This window comes from Accipiter gentilis, chromosome 38 (assembly GCF_929443795.1).
Source record: "Accipiter gentilis chromosome 38, bAccGen1.1, whole genome shotgun sequence".
In the NCBI taxonomy this organism is placed as follows: domain Eukaryota; kingdom Metazoa; phylum Chordata; class Aves; order Accipitriformes; family Accipitridae; genus Astur; species Astur gentilis.
Genome location: NC_064917.1, coordinates 292,307 through 310,953, shown reverse-complemented (window position 1 = coordinate 310,953; position 18,647 = coordinate 292,307). Strand labels below are relative to the sequence as shown.

Here is an 18,647-nt window from a genome sequence, read left to right as displayed (position 1 = left end):
GTTCCACCGCCACCTCCCGGTTACCGCCGCCCGTTCCCGGCCCGGCCCCGGTTCCGCCGCCGCCGCCGCGGCTCCTGCCCGGCTCCGGCCGCCCGATAAAGTTTTATTCAAACGCGGAAACTGGGAGGGAGAGGGCGGGGCCGAGGCGCCATTTTGACCGCGTCGCGACGCCATCTTGAGAAGGGCGCGGACGCCATCTTGAGAAGGGCGAGCCCACCCACCTCCCCATAGGCGGTGCATTGGGGGGGGGGGGGGCGGCGCCATCTTGAGGCGGGAGCCGCCATCTTGGGAGTGGCGCCACGCTTTTATTTCTCTGTTTTGGGTTTCTTTTACGAACTTTATAGTAATTTCCCCCCCAAAATTAAACATCTTCCTCGTCCCCAGAACTAGAACACACAGGAATTCACCCCAAAACCTCGCTGTCTGGTGAAGGGTGAGGTAGATGGGCAGAAAACATGAAGAAATGACCCAAAAATGGGCTGGGGGGGGGGGGGGGGGGGGGGAAAGTGGGGGAGGGGCAGTCGTACCAGTACGACCCGGAGGGGGGAGGGGGTCACCAGTAACACCAGTATGGCCAGTTCCCCCACACCCCCCACCACGGCTGTGTTAAGGAATCCCAGACCTGCGGGGGGCGGGTTGGGGTGAAATATGGCAGTTTGGGGGTTCCCAGTGGTTTTGGGGGCAAAACCAGGGATTTGGGGGCAAATGAGGGGGTGAGCGAGGGGTTGGGGTTCAACCGATGGGGTTTTGGGGTGAAATGAGGCTGGTTTAGGGTTAAAAATTGGGGTCACCTCATGGGGGGGCAAAAAGGGGGATAGGCCCAAAAAAGGGGGGTTGGGGGTGAAATGAGGTGATTTAGTGGCTGAAAAGTGGGCTCATCTCATGATGGGGCAAAACATGGGGGGTTTGGGTGGGAAATTAGGTGATTTGGGGGCCAAAAAGTGGGGTCATGCCATGGGGGGCGGGAGGCCGCAAAAAAGGTGGTTTTGGGGTGAATCGATGTGATTTTGGGGCCAAAAAGTGGGGTCACCTCATGGGGGGGGGGGCTAAAAAGGGGCAATAGGCCCAAAAAAGGAGTTTTGGGGTGAAACAGGGTGATTTGGGGGCTGAAAATTGGGGTCATTGCATGGTAGGGGGCAGGCCACAAAAAAGGGGGTTTGGGGGCAAAACAAAGTGATTTTGAGGGTGAAAACTGGGGTCAACCCCCGGGGGGGGGCATCAGACCCCCCAAAAGGTGGATTTTGGGGTAAAATGAGGCAATTTCGGGGATAAAAATTGGGGTTCACAACAGGGGGGCCAAACCAAGGAGGGGGGTGAAATGAGGCAATTTGGGGACCGAAAATCGGGGTCACCCGGGGAAGGAAATATGGGAAGGGGGGGGTGGCACCCAAAATAGGGGAGGTAGGGGGTAAAACAAGGGGATTTGGGGAAGGAGCAGTGGTTTTAGGGTACCGGCCCCCCCCCTTCACTCAGCCCCTGGTGGGAGGGGGCTGCCCCCCCCATGGAGGTTGGTTTTGGGGGGGGGGTACCACTCCCCATTTTGGGGGGGTCATCCGGGCGCCGCGGAGGGTGGCCACCCACGACGAGGTCCCCTGTGGGATTTGGGGGGGGGGGGAAGGAGGTGTTTAGATATTGAGGACCCCCCCAGCACCCCAAAAAGGGGGTTAAGGGGGCCCCCCCCTTTACCTGGGCTCGGGCCGTATCCTGCACCCACTCATCCACCAGCCGGTGCAGGTCATCGGTGAAAAGCCCCTTTTTTTGAGGGGCTGGGGGGGGGTTTGGGGGGGCTGGGGGGGTTATGGGGCCTGTAAGGGGGAGGGGAAGGGGTTCGGGGGACGACCCAGGCATCGTGAGTGTTGGGGAGGTGGGGGGGAGCACCCCAAATCTCCTCTGTAGCCCCAGATCCCCTCCCACAGCACCCCAAAACCCCTGTACCCCCAAACCCCCTTGCCAGAGCACCTCAATGCCCCCCTGCACCCCAAAACCCCTCCCTCCCCCAAAACCCCTTCCCCAGACCATGGTGCACCCCAAAAGCCCCCCCTTGCACCCCAAAACCTCTCCTTGGAGCACCCCAATACACCTTCCTGCACCCCAGCCCACCCCTTGCACCCCAAAATCCCCTCGTTAAACCATAGAGCACCCCAAAACCCCCTTCCAGTACCCCAAATCCCCCCTTGCACCCCAACACCCCCCCTTGCATCCCAATACCCCTCCCTGCACCCCAGAACCCCCCACACCCCAAACCCCTCTCCCCAGAACATGGAGCACCCCAAAACCTCCCTTGTACCCCCACCCCCTTCTTTGCACCCTAAAACCCCTTCCTGCCCTTCAAACCTGTCATTGTCGCACCCCTTCCCCTTCCTCTTCCCTTGGCACCCCGAAGCCGTCGAGGGGATCCCCCGGGGCAATGATGAGGGAGTCCCCCATAATCCCCTGGGGGGGGTCCCCCAAATTTTGGGGGGTCCCCCCGAGCTTCTTTTAGGGCACGGAGACGCCCGTGCAGCTCCTGCAGCTCCTTGTCCTGCTGCGCCCGTAACGTCACCACCTCCTGGATATGCCTATTTTGGGGGGGGGTTGGGGGGGTCAGGGAGAGTACCCCAATATTGGGGGGCCCCCCTAAAACCCCCCTGTGACCTCCCAACTTACTTTTCCCGCAGCCTTCGCAGCTCCACCCGTAAATCTTCGTCTTCAGGGTCCGTCTCCCCGTCGCTGCTCATGGGGGACGATGGGGATCCGGGGGGGCGGGGAGGGGCTCCTGGGGGATGGGGGGGTCCCCCCACCCCCCCACTTTCACTTTCCGAGCTGGGATCCCCCCAATCGCCTTCAGTTTCAGGGGGGTCGGTCGATTCGGGGTTTATTAGCAGCTGGGGTGCGGGGGGATAATAGAGGCAATACGAGCCGAATGGGGGGTGAGGGGGGGAGGATTTGGGGGGTCCCTGGTGATGTTGGGGGGTCCCAGGGGCAGTTTTGGGGTCTCTGGGGCAGTTTGGGGGGTCCTGGGGCAGTTTTGGAGTCCCTGGGGTAATTTGGGGGGTCCCTGGGGCAGTTTGGGGGTCCCTAGGGGTAATTCAGGGTGTCTCGGGGGTAATTTGGGGGGTCCCTGGGGCAGTTTTGGGGTCTCTGGGAGGCAGTTTAGGGGGGTCCATAGAACAATTTGGGGGGTCCATAGGGGGGTGCTCCCCCCCGGGGACCCCCTCCAAACACCCACCTGGCAATTCCCCCGCCGGGGGGGATCCCCAAATTCCTCCACCTCCCCTGTGGAACAAGGGGGGGGGCATAGAGAGGGGGGTAAATGGGGGGATACATATGGGGGGTATACATGGGGGGACATAAATCGGAGGCTGTAAATGGGGGTGATAAATGGGGGGGCTATAAATGGGAGTGATAAATGGGGGGTACAAGTGGGTGGACACCCCACCCTACCTGGCTGGGGGGGTCCCCCCGCAGTCGGGGGGGGCTGCCGGAGCCGCCGGGCCCAACTTTTGATCTTGCGCCCCCAGGTCTTCTTGCTGACGGGGTTTTTCAGGCGGGGGCAATTAAACCCCAGGGCAAAATAACTCCCCCCAGCGGTGGGACGGCCTGGGGTCCTCTCCGTTGGGGGGTCCTGCAGAAACAGGGTGCTGAGGTGGTCGCCAGCCCCCCCCCAAAATGTCGGGGGGGGCAGTGGGTTGGGGAAAATCATGGCTGGTCTTTGAGGGACATCAAGGTCTTAGGGGTTGAGGGACACCAAGGTCTCGGGGTTTGGGGATGGTCATTGATGGTCCTTGAGAGACACCAAGGTCTTGGGGGTTAAGGGACATCAAGGTCCTGGGGTTTGGGGATGGTCATCGATGGTCTTTGAGGGACACCAAGGTCTTGGAGCTTGGGGTTTCAGGGACGCCAAGGTCTTGGGGCTTGGAGTTTCAGGGACACCAAGGTCTTGGGGTTTGGGGTTTCAGGGACACCAAGGTCTTGGGGGTTGAGGGACACCAAGGTCCTGGGGTTTGGGGACAATGGTCTCCAATCCTCAATGGACACCAAGGTCTTGGGGTTGGGGACTGTCATCTCTGGTCTTTGAGGGACACCAAGGTCTCAGGGTTTGGGGATGGTCATCTCCAGTCTATGGGGGATGTCCAAGTCTTGGAGTTTGGGGACAGTCACCTCTGGTCCCATGGTTGCATCCTGCTCCCAAGCTCCGATGGCGACTGTCTCCAGTCCTTGGGGGATGTCCAGCTCTTGGGGTTTGGGGACAATCGTCTCAGGTCCCCATGGTCCATCCTGCTCCCAAGCTTCGGTGACAATTGTCCCCTGTCCTTGGGGGACACCCAGGTCTTGGTGTCCAGGGATGATGGTCTCTGGTCCTTGATGGTCATCAAGCTCTTGAGGTTTGGGGACAATCATGTCTGGTTGCCCAGGTCCATCCTGCTCCCAAGTGCTGGTGTCAGTTGTCCCTGGTCCTTGGGGGACACCAAGATTTTGGGGTTTGGAGATGATCATCTCTGGTCCCATGGGTTCATCCAGCTCTTGAGGTCCGGTGACAATTGTCCCCAGTCCCCTGGGTCCATCCTGTTCCCAAGCACCCATGACCATTGTCCCCAGTCCTTCAGGGACACCTGGGTCTTGGGGTCCGGTGACGATCATCTCCAGTCCTTTGGGGACACCAAGGTCACAGGGTTCAGGGACAGTCATCTCCTGTTCTTGAGGGACACCAAGCTCATGGAGTTTGGGGACAATTGTCTCTGGTCCCTTGGGTGGGTCCAGCTCGTGGGGTTTGGGGACGTTCATCTCCTGTCCTTGGGGGACACCCAGGTCACTGGATTTGGGGACAATCATCTCTGGTCCCCCAGGTCCATCCTGCTCTAACGCTCCAGTAATGACCGTCCCTGGTCCTTGAGGGCCACCTGGTTCTTGGGGTCCGGTGACAACCATCCCTGGCCCTTGAGGGCCACCAACATCTGGGCCCACATCCACCTCACCACTGCGGGATGTCCCCAAGGCTCTTCGGTTGGGTGGGGGTCCTCCAGGACCTGCAAGGAGGTGAAACCCCCCCAAATCCATGGAGGTTGTGGGGGAGGGGAGGACACTGGTGTGTCGTCATGTGTCCCCCCCCCGCCACGTCCCCTCTAGGGTGACCCACCGGTGGCTTCCCGGTTCCTGATGGTCTGGTTGATGCAAAACCTCCAACGACCGACGGGGGATGACTGGGGGGCACCTTCTCCTGGGGGGGGAGGGGTGAGGGTGGTCAGGGTGGGGGGGGATGACCCCACGCCTGCCCCTTCCCCTCCCCCGCTACTCACCACCACCTGCTTGTTCAGGAGGTCCTGCCTGTGGGGAGACACATTTGGGGGGGGTGTCAACTGGTGGGGGTGGACCCAGGTGTCCGGGGTGGGGGTAAGGGTGGGGCACCTGGGGGTCCACGGGGGGGCCACCAAGGAGCCCTCGCGCCCGCGCCACGATGGCCTTCAGCTCTTCCACGAACTTCTCCCGCTCGCCCTCCAGCACGAAGTTGTCCTCAACCTTGAGGGTGGGTTTGGGGACATTTTGGGGGATGACACAGGACACCCCACGTTAATTTGGGGGGACTTAGGGGGGGAGGAGGAATTTTGGGGCTTGGGGGAGAGGGGGGGATCACCATATAGCAGGCGATGTCCTCGGGAGCATCCCCATCGGCATCAAACTTGAAGGTCACCATCTTGCTGTCATGGGTCTCCAGCTGACACTCCACTGTATTGTCCCCAGGGGATGAGACCTAAAGGGTTGGGGACATGAGTTATGGGGTGTCCCTGTCCCCCCCCCCCTCCAAAAAAAAGTCCGTCCATGTCCCCCCCCCCGCCCCTGACCTGGAGGACGGTCAGTTGGAAGCGAGGAACCCTCTCTGGGCGAGGGCAGGAGGCTCGGCGTTGCCGGACACGGTCGGGTTTGGCACCGGAAGGTTCAGGGACGGTGGTGGCCTCAGGGACGCGGAGGAAGGGCACTGGCTCCGAAGGGTTGGTGGCAGACGGCGGGGGATCGGCGTGCAGGGACGGGTCTTCGGGTTGTGGACCTGCTGGGAGGGTGGGGAGCGGCGGTGGTGGCATCCCTTGGGTTGGTGGCATCCCAGATGTTGGTGGTGGCATCCCGGATGGTGGTCGCATCACTGGAGCTGGTGACATCCCCATGGTTGGTGGCATCGCTTGAGCTGGTGGCATCCCAGATGGTGGTGGTGGCATTACTGGAGCTGGTGACATGCCTGGAGCTGGTGACATCCCCATGGTTGGTGGCATCACCGGAGCCGGTGACATCCCCATGGTTGGTGGCATCCCTTGGGCTGGTGGCATCCCTTGGGCTGGTGGCATGCCAGACAGTGGTGGCATCCCCACGGTTGGTGGCACCCCTGCAGCTGGTGGCAAGCCAGTTAGCGGTGGCATCCCCACAGTTGGTGGCATCCCAATGGTTGGTGGCATCTCTGGAGCTGGTGGCATCCCTGTGGTTGGGGCCATCGCCACGGTTGGTGGCATCCCTGGAGCAGGTGACACTCCCACTGTTGGTGGCATCCCTGGGGTTGGCTGTGGCTGCATGGTGGGGATTGGCTGTGGTGGCATCCCAGCTGGTGGTGGCATCCCTGGAGCTGGTGGCATCCCTGGAGTCAGCTGCGGCTGCATGGTGGCCACCAGTTGTGGTGGCATCCCTGGAGCCGGTGACAACCCTGGCACCAGCTGTGGCTGCATGGTGGGGACTGGCTGTGGTGGCATCCCTTGGGCTGGTGGCATCCCTGGAGCTGGCTGCAGCTGCACGATGGGGACCGATTGAGGTGGCATCCCTGGAGCTGGTGGCATCCCTGGAGGTGGTGCTGGCATCCCTGGAGGTGGTGGCATCCCAGTTGGTGGTGGCATCCCAGTTGGTGGTGGCATTCCTGGAGCTGGTGTCATCCCCGGAGCTGGTGGCATTCCTGGAGCTGGTGGCATCCCTGGAGCTGGTGGCATTCCAGTTGGTGGTGGCACCCCTGGAGCTGGTGACATCCCCGGAGCCAGCTGCATGCCGGGCACTGCTGATGTCATCACCGGACCCGGCGCCCCAGGAGCTGGTTGCAGCCGTGCGACCACCACTGATGACATCCCGCGGCTCTGCGTCACACCGACCCCCAGCTCCCCATCAATGCCGGGTGGCTCTGGCACTGCCGTGGTGGCACCTCCAGTGACATCTGTTGATGTGCCCTCCACCCCGTAGGTGACCTGGGGGTCAAGGTGCTGCGGTGGGCGGTGGTGCCAATGGTCCCCAACCCACCCCGGCGTGACGGGGACTTACCGGCACCTGCAAGGGGATGGGACGGCCACAAGTAGGGGATGCCCCATCTTGGGGGGGTCCTGGTGACCCTCGTTGGTAGCACCCAAGGAGCTGTGGCGTGGGCTCAGGCGCCCCAGTGAGACAACAGGTGCTGGTGGCATCTGAGATGGGGCCGTTCTCCAAGAGCCCCTCACCTGCTGAGGAGCAACCAGGGTAAGCAATTTTGGGGGGCCACCAGCCATGGGGTGGAAGCTGGGAATCTCACCGGCAGTGGGAGGCTGTTGCCGGAGCAGCTGCTGCCGGACGTGTTGGTCCACCTCTGTATCCTCATTTTCAGGGAGCCCACGACCTTCTGCTTGCTTCTTCTCCCGCGTCTTCCTCACCAATGTCAACCGGTCTCGGATGGATTTGGCGACAGCTTTGGAGTCGCTTTCATGGAAGAAGCCAGATTTCACCTGGTTGGGGGAGAAAATGGGGTGTTTGTGGGGAGCAGGTCATGGTGAACTTGGAGAACTGTTGCCTTTGGAAGGGTTGAGAGGCCAACCGTAGGGTTCATTGGTGAATTTTGGGGTGTCATTGACTTTGGAAGGGGTTCAAGATGAAGTTGAGAGGCCAACCGTAGGGTTCATGGTGAATTTAGAGGATCGTTGGCTTTGGAAGGGGTTCAAAATGAGTTTGATGGGCCAAATGTGGGGTTCATGGTGAATGTTGGGGTGTCATTGACTTCAGGAGAAGTTTAAGATGAATTTGAGGGGCCAACTATAAGAGTTCAGGCTGAATTTTAGGAAGTCATTGACTCTGGGAGAGGTGCAAATTCAACTTGGGTTTGTGATGAATTTGGAGGTTCTTTGACTTCAGGAAGGGTCAAGACAAGTTGGAGGGGCCAAGCCCAGAGGGGTTTTGGGGTCCCCCACCAAGGGTTTTCAGCCCCCAAACGCCACCCCTGGACCCCTGCGCCACTCACCATCTCATAGGCCACCTCCTCGGGGACATCGGCCTCCAGGTTGAAGCTGAACTCAATGGCCTCATTGTCCTTGTGCTTCCCCTTCAACTTCTTGGGGTCCTCCACCCAAAGCCGGAGAGCCAAGGAAGAGTCGAACCCCCCGTCGTCCTCCGCCAGCTCCACGCGTAACCCCGTGTCCTCGGCGAAGAAAGCGTGGTTCAGCAGGTCACGGATGGAAAGCCTGTGGGCGAGGGCATGGTCAACAGCAAGGCATCACCTAGGAGGTCCTCACGCAGCATCCCTGCTTCTCCCACCTCTCTGCCTTGTTCTGCCGGATGCAGCCTTCGATGATCTCCTTCACCTCCAGGTCTGTCACCTTGTCAAAGCTGGCCGGCTTGATGCCCTACAAGAGGAAGAACCACGGTGACAATGCCACCACCATGGTGGTGGAGGGTGTTGGCACACACCAGCAAGACCGGGAACCCACGCTGGTGACTTTGCGGTAGATCTGGGCAGCGTTTTGGCACTCGGAGTAGGGATATTCAGAGGTGCCCATCTCCAACATGCACATCCCGAAGGCGTAGACGTCCACTGACTCATCATAACGTTCCTCGTACATCTCTGGTGCCATAAATTCCGGCGTACCTACGGGATGGTCGGTGAGACCCATCAACGGGTGACCGGTGGGCGCGCTTCGGCACGGCGGGTCTTACCGATGACGCTCTTGGCGAAGGAGGTCCGCATCAGGGTGGCCAAACCCAAATCACCGATCTTGACAGAACCCGTGGGGCCAGTGATGAAGATGTTGTCGCACTTGAGGTCCCGGTGAATGATGGGTGGCGTACGGGTGTGGAGAAAGTGGAGACCCTTCAAGATCTGCCGGCACCAGCTCCGTAACACCTTGGGCTTCATCACCTTGAACCTCTTGAGATACCTGTGGGACAGGATATGCTGACCCGCCATCATCTCCCCAGCTTTGCCATGCCCACATGCCACAAAACACTGTCACTCACGTCTTGAGGGTGCCAGAGGTCATCAGTTCGGTGACAAGGACAATGCACTTCTTGCCCTTGACTGTGGACTCCCAAGAGTCGTAGAAGCGGACGATGTTAGGGTGCTGCAACCCCTTCAGCATCTCTGCTTCTTCCTTGAACCGTTGTTGCTCCACCTTGGTCAACTTGCGGTCCTGGTAGAGTCGCGGGGCCGGGGGGGGCAGGACCAACGTCAAACCCACCCCAGATTCAAGTATCATCATCATCAGTTGCCATCACCAGCCAAGCTGAGTGGCAAACCCCATCCTGCTGCGCCGCAAAGCTCTTTCAATTCCCTGCGGACCATTTGCCGCTCGTTAAAAGAGGCCGTAATTAATTCAGCGTGGCCTCGTGCCCAACATCAGGAGCTGCCAGGATTCACTGGTGCCTTGGGATGATGAATTTAAGAGTTTTGGGAATTAGTTTTGAGGGTACGTTGAGGAATCCAGCAACGTAAAAGGGTAATTAATAAATTTGGCAGATAAATGGACAAATCTGGGGTGAATTGAAAAGATTTGGGGGTGCTTAGAAGGGGACCTTGCGCATAGGGGTGGCATCAAGGACTTTGGAGGAATGAACGTGGGATACGTTGAGGGGTCAGAAGGGTTAAACAAGAGAATCGATGAGCTGGAGGGGCCAACCGTAGGGTTCATGGTAAATTTGGGGGGGTCATTGGTTTTGGGAGGGGTTCAAAATGAGTTGGGGAGGGCAACCACTGGGTTCATGGTGAATTTGGGGGGATTATTTGGTTTGGGGGGAGGTCACTGATGAATTTGAAAGGCCAACCATAGGGTTCGTGGGTGAATTTGGGGGGGGTCATTCACTTTGGAAGGGGTTGAAGATTAACTTGAGGGGCCAACCATAGGGTTCATGATGAATTTTGGGGTGTCATTGACTTTGGAAGACCTTCAAGATGAAGTTGAGGCATCAGCACTGGGTTCATGGATGAATTTGGGGGTGTCATTGACTTTGAAAGGGGTTCAAGATGAAGTTGAGGGGCCAACTGTTGGGTTCATGATGAATTTTGGGTCGTCATTGATTTTGGAAGGGGTTGAAGAAAAGTTTGAAGGGCCAACTGTAGGATTCACAGTGAATTTTGGCACGTTGTTGACTTTGGAAGAGCTTCAAGTTGAATTTGAAAGACCGATCACAGGTTTCCTGGGGAATCATTGACTTTGGAAGAGCTCCATGAGGAATTTTGGATACCGCCTGCCTTTTTAAGACCGGTTAATTAACCCACCCCCCTTTAATGAAGCCAGGCCCTGGCCCCCCCAAAAAAGGGACCAGTTTGGGGGCTCACCTGGAGCTCACACCAAGCCACCTCCACCCAAGTATCGGTGTCGAAACCCTTGAAGACTGTCTTGAAGGCTCCACGTCCCAACTCGATGTCGAACTTGAGGAACCTTCCCCCCGGCGAAGTGGCCACTGCCTTCATCTCCGCTTCTTCTTCCGCTTCCTCCCTTCCCCCAGCGGCCCCCCGAAATTCGAGGTCTCCCCGAAATTCGAGATCACCCCGAAATTCGAGGTTACCCCGAAATTCTGGGTCTCCTCCGTCACTTGGTGAGTCTCGTTCTTCATCCTCCAATAACTCTACGCTCTTCCGGAAGAAGCGTTTTGGGGGGGCGGGGGGGGATGCGGGGGCTTTGGGGTCCCCCAAATCGGTGGCCATGGTTGTCCTCACCCACCCCCACCCCCCCTTAAATACTGGGGTGCACTGAGGGGGACCCCACCCCCAAATAAAGAGGTTCCCAAGAGTGGCTTGGTTGACCCTATGGATCTATGGGAGGGGTGGAAGGGGGGACACACAGGTGTCTGGGTGGGGGTGGGGTTTTGGGGGGGTCCCCAATGGGGTTACCTCGATTTTGGGGGTGTTGTGTCCCCCCCCTTGGTGTCACCGGTGATGGCGGCGTCTCCCCCCCCCCCTTATGGGGGGACCTGTTGGGGAAACAAAGAGGCTTCGTTAAGCAGGGGGAGGGGTGATTGGGGGGAGGGGTTAATTAATTGGGGGGAGGGGTTAATGAGGGGGGTTCCCAAAATTCTGGAAGGGGGGTGGCTCCCCCCCTCTGGCCTCCTCTTCCTCCAGAGGAAGGACTCCTGAGTGCAGGTGGCTTCCCCCCCCCCGCCTAGATCCTATAGGTACCCCAGCCCCCACCCACCCGCTATGGGATCTATAGGTACCCTGTGGGCATAGCCCCACCCCCACCTCTAGACCCACCCTGTACCCCTCCCCCTATAGCCCCCATAGGTGCCATAGACCCTATATGTCCCCTAGCTGTGGTGTATGCCCAGTTCCGACCAGTACCCACCCTCTATAGCCCCCGTATGTCCCCCCCAACCCCCTGTAGCCTGTGTACCCCCATATCCCCTATAGGCACCATGTGCCCCACAGCCCCTATAGCCCCCATATATCTCAATACCCCCTATAGCCCCCATGTAGCCCCCCACCCCCTATAGCCGCCATATGTCCCCCACATATCTCTATACCCCCTATAGCCCCCATATGTCCCCCACGTATCTCAATAACCCCTATAGCCCCCATACGTCCCCACCCCTACAGCCCCCGTATATTCCCTACTCCTATATATATACACTCCTATAACGCTTTCATGCCCCCACACACCCTATAGCCCCCGTGCACCCCCCACCCCCTATATCCCCCATATGCACCCCCACTCCCTATAGCCCCTTTATGCCCCCACATCCCCTATAGCCCCCATATGCCCCCCCCACCCCCTATAGCCCCCCTACACCCTCGTATCCCCTCCAGCCCCCGCGTGCCCCCGGCTCCCCCAGGAGTCCCTCTACACTCCCCCCACCCCCTATAGCCCCCATAGGCCCCCCCCCGCCCCCCATAGCCCCCCATACGCCCCGCTCCCCTCCCACCCTCCCCCCGCCCCTCCCGCTCACCTGCGTCACGTGACCGCCGCCGCGCGGGGGCCGCCGGGAACTGTAGTCCTTTCCGGCCTCCCCCCTTTAGCCCCGCCCCGTCCCTCCCTCGGCCACGCCTCCTCCACCCCCCTCCCCTCTTTTCCCTTCTCCCCATCTCTCGCTCGGCGCTCGGCTGGCGTGGCCGCTCGGTGAGCTCGGCGCTCGGTTGGCGGGGTCTGCGTAGACGTCGTAATGGCGGCCCCCGGGTTAGAAGAAGGGGGCTTGTTCGCCCAGGGGGTGCGGGCGGTGCTGGGCGGCTGGGCCGCGCTCCAGGTGGGCGAGGGGAGCACGGGGGGGCGGCCCAGTGACCCGGGGGGGGGAGAGGGGCCACTTTGGGGACCCCCTCAGTGATGCTGGAGGAGGGGAGAGGCCATTGCTTGGGGCTGGGGGCGGAGGAGCCACTTCGGGGACCCCCCCAGTGATGCCAAAAGGAGGGGGGGAGGGGGGAGGAGCCCCCAAAATGACCCGGAGTGGGGGAGGGGCGTGTCCCCAACCGCCCACCCTGCCCCCCCCCCCCCCCCAGCTGGCGGTGGCCCACGGTTTTGGGGGCCCCCAGAGCCCCGAAAAAGCGACGTGGTTGGCGGGAGCTCTGCAGGAGTTTTTCGCCCAAAATGGTAAGCCGCGCCCCTCCCCCCACCCGGGGTGGCCCCGCCCCCAGGTGACCACACCCGGGGTGGCCCCACCCCCAGGGGTGGGGGTTGACCACACCCCCTTCCCTTCCCCCCCCAACAGCAGAACTGCGGGAGGAGGAGGTGGAGGAGTTTTTGGCCGAGGTGATGGATAACGAGTTCGACACGGCCGTGGAGGATGGCAGCCTGCGGCAGGTATAGACCAGTCTAAACCAGTGTGCACCAGTATGCTCCCACTCATCCCTAGTCACTCCAGTACAACCCAGTCTCCCCCCCCCCTCCCCCCCCCCAGGCTCTTACTAGCACTCTCCAGTCTCCCTTATCCCATCCCAGTCCTCCCTCAGTAGCTCCCAGTATAAACCAGTATGCCCCCAGCCCCCAGTATATCCCAGTGCCCTCCCAACCCCACCAGTCTGTCCCAGTGTATCCCAGTCTCCCTCCCAGTCTATCCCATCCCCCTCCCAGTCTATCCCAGTCCCTCCCAGTAACCCCCAGTCTCCCCTCAGGTCAGCCGGGAGCTGGTGACTCTCTTCGCCCAGGCCAGCCGGGGGGACACAGGGGGGGTGGGGGAGGCCCTGGGGGCTCTGGCTCGCCGGGGCCCCGCCCTCCAAGCTGCCCTGGCCACCGCCCACCTGGAGGAAAGCCCCGCCCATGCCCCACCCACACCTGAGGGACACACCCACCCCCCTGGGACCACCCCCCCCCACCAGGAGGGGGAGGAGGGGAGCAGCGAGGAGGAGGAGGAGGAGGTAAGCACGATGATGTCATCGAAATGGGTGGCGATGTGCTGGTGATGTCATTTTATAGGGCGGGCTCTGATGATGTCATTGGGGGACACTGATGGTGTCGTTGAGGTGGGGGAGTGGTGGTGATGATGTCATCAAACTGGGGGGAACATGCCCCTGGGGTGCGTGGGATGGGAATGATGTCATCAGACTGAGGGGGGGAAACACTCCCCTGGGATGAGGGAGCAGCGATGATGTCATTGAGCTGGGGGGGGGGGGGGGAACCGCTCACCCTGATGCTGTCACCAAAGGGGGGATGTGGCAGACTGATGATGTCATTTGACACACCGATGATGTCATTTCCCCCCCCCCCAGGCGATGGAGTGTGGGACCCCCCCGCCCCCCCCCCGACGGCTGGACCCTGGTGCGGAGGCGGCGACGATGAGGGGGGAGGGGAATAAAGGGCCCCCCCCGATTTGGGGGGTGGCGGAAAGAGGATTCGTATTCCAGTTGCCTCGCAGTGCCTCCCAGTATAGTCCAGTCCCCTCCCAGTGCTCACTCTCTCCCTCCCAGTACAGCCTTGTCCCTTCCCACCACAGCCCAGTCCCCTCACAGTGACCTCTCTCTCCTTCCCAGTGCTTCCCAGTATCCGCCAGTGCCCTCTCTCTCCCTTCCAGCCCCTCCCAGTATAGCCCAGTCCCTCCCAGTCCAACCCCTCTCCCCGCCCCTTTCAAAATGGCGGCCGCTGCTCCCCGCCCCTTTAAAATGGCTGCCAAGAGCGCGTCACCATGACAACGGGTGGGCGGGCCTTCCTAAACCCACCCTCCCCTCTCTCTCGCGCACGGCGATTGGCCGTGCCCTCCGAGAGGGCGTTGCCGCGCGACGATTGGTTACCGGCGTAGCGCGTGGGGTGTGAGGGAAGGGACAGGGGGCGGTGATTGGCCGTCGCCTACGGGGTGGGCGGAGCGAAGCGGAAGAGCGGGAAGAACCGGCGGCGATGGCGGCGGCGGCGGCGCCGTGGCTGGATCGCGCGGGGGGGTGAGCGGGGCGCATGCGCGGGCGACCCCCCCCCCCCCGGGACCACGCGACCTCCCCCCACGGGGAGCCTTTCCCGCGCGCGGGAAATCCCCTCAGGGCGGCCGCCATCTTGGCTCCGTTCCCACGGGGGTCTCCGGGTCCCCGCGAGTGTCCCTGGGGGGGTCTCCGGGTCCCCACGCGTGTCCTTGGGGGCGGGGGCGTCCCTATGGGTGTCCCTGGGACGCTGGGGTGGTTTTCCCCACGCGTGTCCCCTTTCTCCCCAGGACGCTGGTGGCCCTGGAGGCCGCCTTGGCCTTGGAGGAGGAGGATGGTGATATCCCGGCCCGGGTCCTGGTCGAACATCTCGTGGTGAGACCCACGGCTGCCCCACGGCTGCCCCACGATGCCCATATCTGCCCCCTAACTGTCCTGTGGTGCCCCACGGCTGCTCCACAACTGTCCCTGCTGCACCCCACAACTGCCCCATGGCACCTGTGTCTGCCCCACAGCCCCCCTATTTATTTACCCCAAAGTGCCCTGTAACTGCCCCGGGACACCTCACTGTTGCTCCTGGCCTCCCCTTTTGCCCCCCAAACCTTGCCCCTAACTTCCCCATTTGCCCCCTAACCCCCCCAAAACCTGCCCATAACCCCCCATTTGCCCCCCTAACCTCTCTCCAACTCCGCATTTACTCCTCAATCCCCCGCAATTTGCCCCCGTGCCCTCCAACTTCTCCCAGCCCCCCCCAAACCTCCCCTTGACCCCCCACTTTTGCCTCCTAACCCCCACATACCTGCCCCTGACCCCCCCAAAAAAACCTTGCCCCCTTGGGCGCCCCAAATTCCTTTTGTCCCCCACTCCCAGGACACCCGTCGGAAGCAGAAGCTGCTCCTCACCCAGCTGCGGGTGCTACGCCTGCTCCTAGGGGTGATCGAGAACCCAGGGCCCCCCTCGGCCCCCCCCCCCCCTCCGTAAGTCATCCCCTCCCCGAACCCCCCCCCCCCTAACTCCTGGCTCTCCCCTAAACCTCCCCCCAAATTCCTAGGACCCCCCCAAACTCCTGGGTCCCACCGACCACCCCCAAACTCCTGCCCCCCCGACACCTGGGTCCCCTCCACCTCCCACAGCACCCACAGCCCCTCCAGCACCCATAGACACCCCCAGCCCTCATATCCCCCCCATAGCCCCCCCGAGAACCCACACTTGCCCCCCACAGAACCCATAGCCCCCCCAGCACCCATAAGACCCCCCAACCCCTATATCTCTTCCCATAGCCCCCCCCAGCACCCACATTCACCCCCCACCCCCCATATCTCCCTCTATAGCCCCCTATCAGTCCCCCCCCAGCCCCCGTATCTCCTCCTATAGCCCCCTCATTTGCCCCCCCAGCACCCATAAGACCCCCCCCCCCAAACTCCTGGGTGGGTGTGTCCCTGCCCCACCCTGCTTGGGTCCCACCCCCCATGGGCGTGTCCCTGAAGCCCCGCCCCCTGCAGGCGAGGCGGGGGCACAGGCGCGAAGGCGCTGGCAGGAGCTGAAGGAGGGGTACGGGGGGGCGGTGGCGGCCCTGGGGGGGGCCCTGCCCCCCACCCTCGCTCAACTGGGGAGGGGTCGCACCCTGGTCCCGCGACTGCGAGGGGTCCTGGATACCCGCCTGCGCCAGGTATGGGTTTGGGGGGGGTGTCCTATGGGGGCTGGGGGGCAAGTGTGGGGGCTGGGGGGGGCTATAGGTGCTGGGGAGGATTATGGGTGTTGGGGGGGGGACAATGGGGGGGCTGTAGGGGGAGATATGGGAGCTTGGGGGGGTATATGTGGGTGCTGGGGGGGCAAGTGGGGGGTCTGGGGGGCTAAATATGGGTGCTGAGGTGGGTTGTATGGGTGCTGGAGGGGTAAATGGGGGGTCTATAGGGGACGATAGGGGTGCTGAGGGGGGGGGGGCTGTGGGTGCTGGGGGTCTCACACGGGTGCTGCCCCCCCCCACCCCCCCACAGAAGGAGGAGCTTGAGGCAAAGGTGCGTGAGGCCGTGGGGCGACGGGAGCAGGTGAGACCCCCCCCCCTCACCCGTCTGGGTGTCCCCTCTCGTGGGGCGGGGGTGTGAGTCCGTCCCCACCCCCAAAATATGGGTGCTCCCCTCCCAAAATATGCGTGCCCCCCCCCTTTGGGTGCAGCTGCGGCAGCGGGTGGAGGAGCGGCGGCGGGAGCAGCTGAGCCGGCAGGGGGCGCTGCGGCGCCAGGAGGGGGCGGTCCAGAGGTGAGGGGGCGGGGACAGCGCGGGGAGGGGCGGGGACAGCACGAGGGGCGGGGAAACCGCGGGGGGGCGGGGAAACCGCGGGGGGGCGGGGAGGACTGGAAAGGGGGTTCAGGGGGCACCCGGGGGAGGGGGGGGCTTGAGGAGCAGCCAGGAGGGAGGAGGGGTGGGTTGGGGGGGGGGGTAAGAGTTTGGGGGCACCCGGGGGGGGGTTTGGGGGCAACCCAAGAGTTTGGGGGGGACCCAGGAGGGGGGGGAGGGGGTTGTCGAGGGGGCACCCAGGAGGGGGGATGGGGTTTTGGGGGGGGGAGGGGGGCTTGGGGAGCACCCAGGAGGGGGGAGGGGGGGGTTTAGGGAGGGTCCCAAGAGTTTGGGGGGACCCAGGAGGAGGGGGGGGGCTTTAGGGAGCACCCAGGATTTTGGGGGGCACTCAGGAGGGGTGGGGGCCCCGAGCAAGGGACCCACGTGTTGGGGGGGGGGGGGCAGGGCGGGTGCTGGGTGTCGCCTCTACCAGACGCTGTCGGGGGTCCGGGTGCTGCCCCCACCCCCCACCCCGGGGTGCCAGGAGGTGGAGCTGGAGTTGGGGCCCCCCCCGGGGCTCCCCGAAAACTTCCCAACCCTTCGCCTGTGCCGCAGCGCTGGGGGGGGCCTCCGCTTCCTGGTGATTGGGGGGGGAGGGGGGGACTTGGGGGGCTGTGGAGGGGATTGGGGGGCAGAGAGGGGATTTGGGGGGGGCACTTGGGGGTCCTGGAGGGGATTTGGGGGATGGGGGGGGCTGAGAGGGGATGTGGGGGGATGGGGGGTTTGGGTGGGCACTCGGGGGCGGGGGGGGGGATTTGGTGGACTGAGGGGGGGGGGCACACTTGGGGGTCTTAGAGCAGACTTGGGGATCTGGGGCTGTTACTTAGGCGTCCGGGATGGGGGTGTGCCCATGGGGGTGCCACGCCCCCTCCCCCAACTTCTCAACCAATCGCCGCCCTCCTCCCTCCCCAGACCCCACCCCCTCCCCTGCCCCCCCCGCTGGGCCCGGGGCTGCTGGAGCTGCAGGGGCGCTGCTGGGAAGGGCGCCCCCTATGGGCCGAAGTGGAACAGCTCCAGCGCAGGTGAGGCCGGGGGGAGGGCGGAATTGGGGGGGGGGGGGGAGGAGGGGGAAAACGACCCCCCCTTTAATTCCGTGTCCCCGTCCCGTCCCCCCCCCCCTTAAAAATACAGGTTTGCCCTGGACTGGGAGCCGGAACTGGGACGGCTGCGGGTGCTGGGGGGTCCTCGGGGTTCTGAAACCGTCTGGACTTTGGAATTGGAAGCGGGTTATCCTGGGCGTGGGGGGGGGGTTCGCCTCCTGCCCCCCCCCGCGGGGGTCCCTGCTATTTCTGTGAGTGAGGTGGGGGGGTGGGGGATAATTTTAGGGGAGGGCCTCTGGGGGTGGGGTCCTGGGGGGGGCAGTTGGGGGGCCCTGGGTGGGGTTTTGGGGTCCTGGGGGCATTGGGGATTGGAGGGGGGGGGCACTTGGGGGTCCTGGGGGGGTTTTGGGATCCTGGAGGGGGCACTTGGGGGTCCTGGGGGGGTTTTGGGGGGATACTTGGGTGTCAACCTTCCCCCCAATGCTCCCCCCTTTTCTCTCTGCCCCTCCCCCAGCCGCCCTCGGCCTCCCCGACGCTGACAGAGTGGCTGGAGCTGCTGGTGGGGACCCCCAAGTGACACCCCCCCCAAAAAAACCCACCTCCTCCGTATCTGAGCCCCACTGAGAAAGGGGGGGCCCAACCCCCCCAATAAACTTGTTGCACCCCCAGTTTGCTCCTTTCCTTTTGTGTCAGCTGGAAACAACCCCCCCCCCCAAAAAAAGCGGGACCCAGACATCTGTTTGCATCCCAACTGTATTACAA

General features: G+C 62.6%; 3 protein-coding genes across 8 annotated transcripts; 2 read left to right on the top strand and 1 right to left on the bottom strand.

Moving 5' to 3' along the window:
* Nucleotides 1-259: 259 nt before the first annotated feature.
* WNK3 (WNK lysine deficient protein kinase 3) lies at nt 260-12,179 on the bottom strand. 6 transcript variants are annotated; one of them, XM_049793327.1, is made up of 21 exons: nt 12,124-12,179; nt 10,517-11,151; nt 9,199-9,371; nt 8,899-9,119; nt 8,673-8,830; nt 8,500-8,588; nt 8,207-8,426; nt 7,508-7,697; nt 7,264-7,439; nt 5,820-7,205; nt 5,612-5,728; nt 5,386-5,496; nt 5,277-5,304; nt 5,117-5,197; nt 4,141-5,006; nt 3,424-3,604; nt 3,209-3,255; nt 2,647-2,864; nt 2,335-2,558; nt 1,687-1,805; nt 260-1,592 (listed from the first exon to the last, which is right to left on the bottom strand). In XM_049793327.1, exons 2-21 carry the CDS (start codon nt 10,883-10,885, stop codon nt 1,470-1,472), a joined length of 5,097 nt encoding a protein of 1,698 aa, XP_049649284.1. In that variant the 5' UTR covers nt 10,886-11,151; nt 12,124-12,179; the 3' UTR covers nt 260-1,469. The 6 variants fall into 6 exon arrangements, with proteins under 6 accessions (XP_049649284.1, XP_049649288.1, XP_049649283.1 ...); XM_049793331.1 differs by lacking the exon at nt 12,124-12,179 and having other exon boundaries at nt 10,517-10,813; nt 11,072-11,210; XM_049793326.1 differs by lacking the exon at nt 12,124-12,179 and having other exon boundaries at nt 10,517-11,210.
* Nucleotides 12,180-12,302: 123 nt separating this feature from the next.
* On the top strand, nt 12,303-15,482 carry TSR2 (TSR2 ribosome maturation factor). The gene is given in 8 exon segments (XM_049793356.1): nt 12,303-12,417; nt 12,668-12,758; nt 12,877-12,968; nt 13,280-13,522; nt 13,874-13,897; nt 13,899-13,922; nt 14,800-14,884; nt 15,380-15,482. Coding segments are annotated over 7 exon segments (606 nt in total). The 5' UTR covers nt 12,303-12,336; the 3' UTR covers nt 14,851-14,884; nt 15,380-15,482.
* LOC126035173 (TMF-regulated nuclear protein 1-like) lies at nt 15,001-18,553 on the top strand. The gene is made up of 10 exons (XM_049793320.1): nt 15,001-15,054; nt 15,380-15,486; nt 15,884-15,936; nt 16,012-16,178; nt 16,507-16,557; nt 16,685-16,767; nt 17,251-17,425; nt 17,758-17,867; nt 17,977-18,136; nt 18,400-18,553. Exons 1-10 carry the CDS (start codon nt 15,001-15,003, stop codon nt 18,460-18,462), a joined length of 1,023 nt encoding a protein of 340 aa, XP_049649277.1. The 3' UTR covers nt 18,463-18,553.
* The last annotated feature ends 94 nt before the right edge of the window (nt 18,554-18,647 follow it).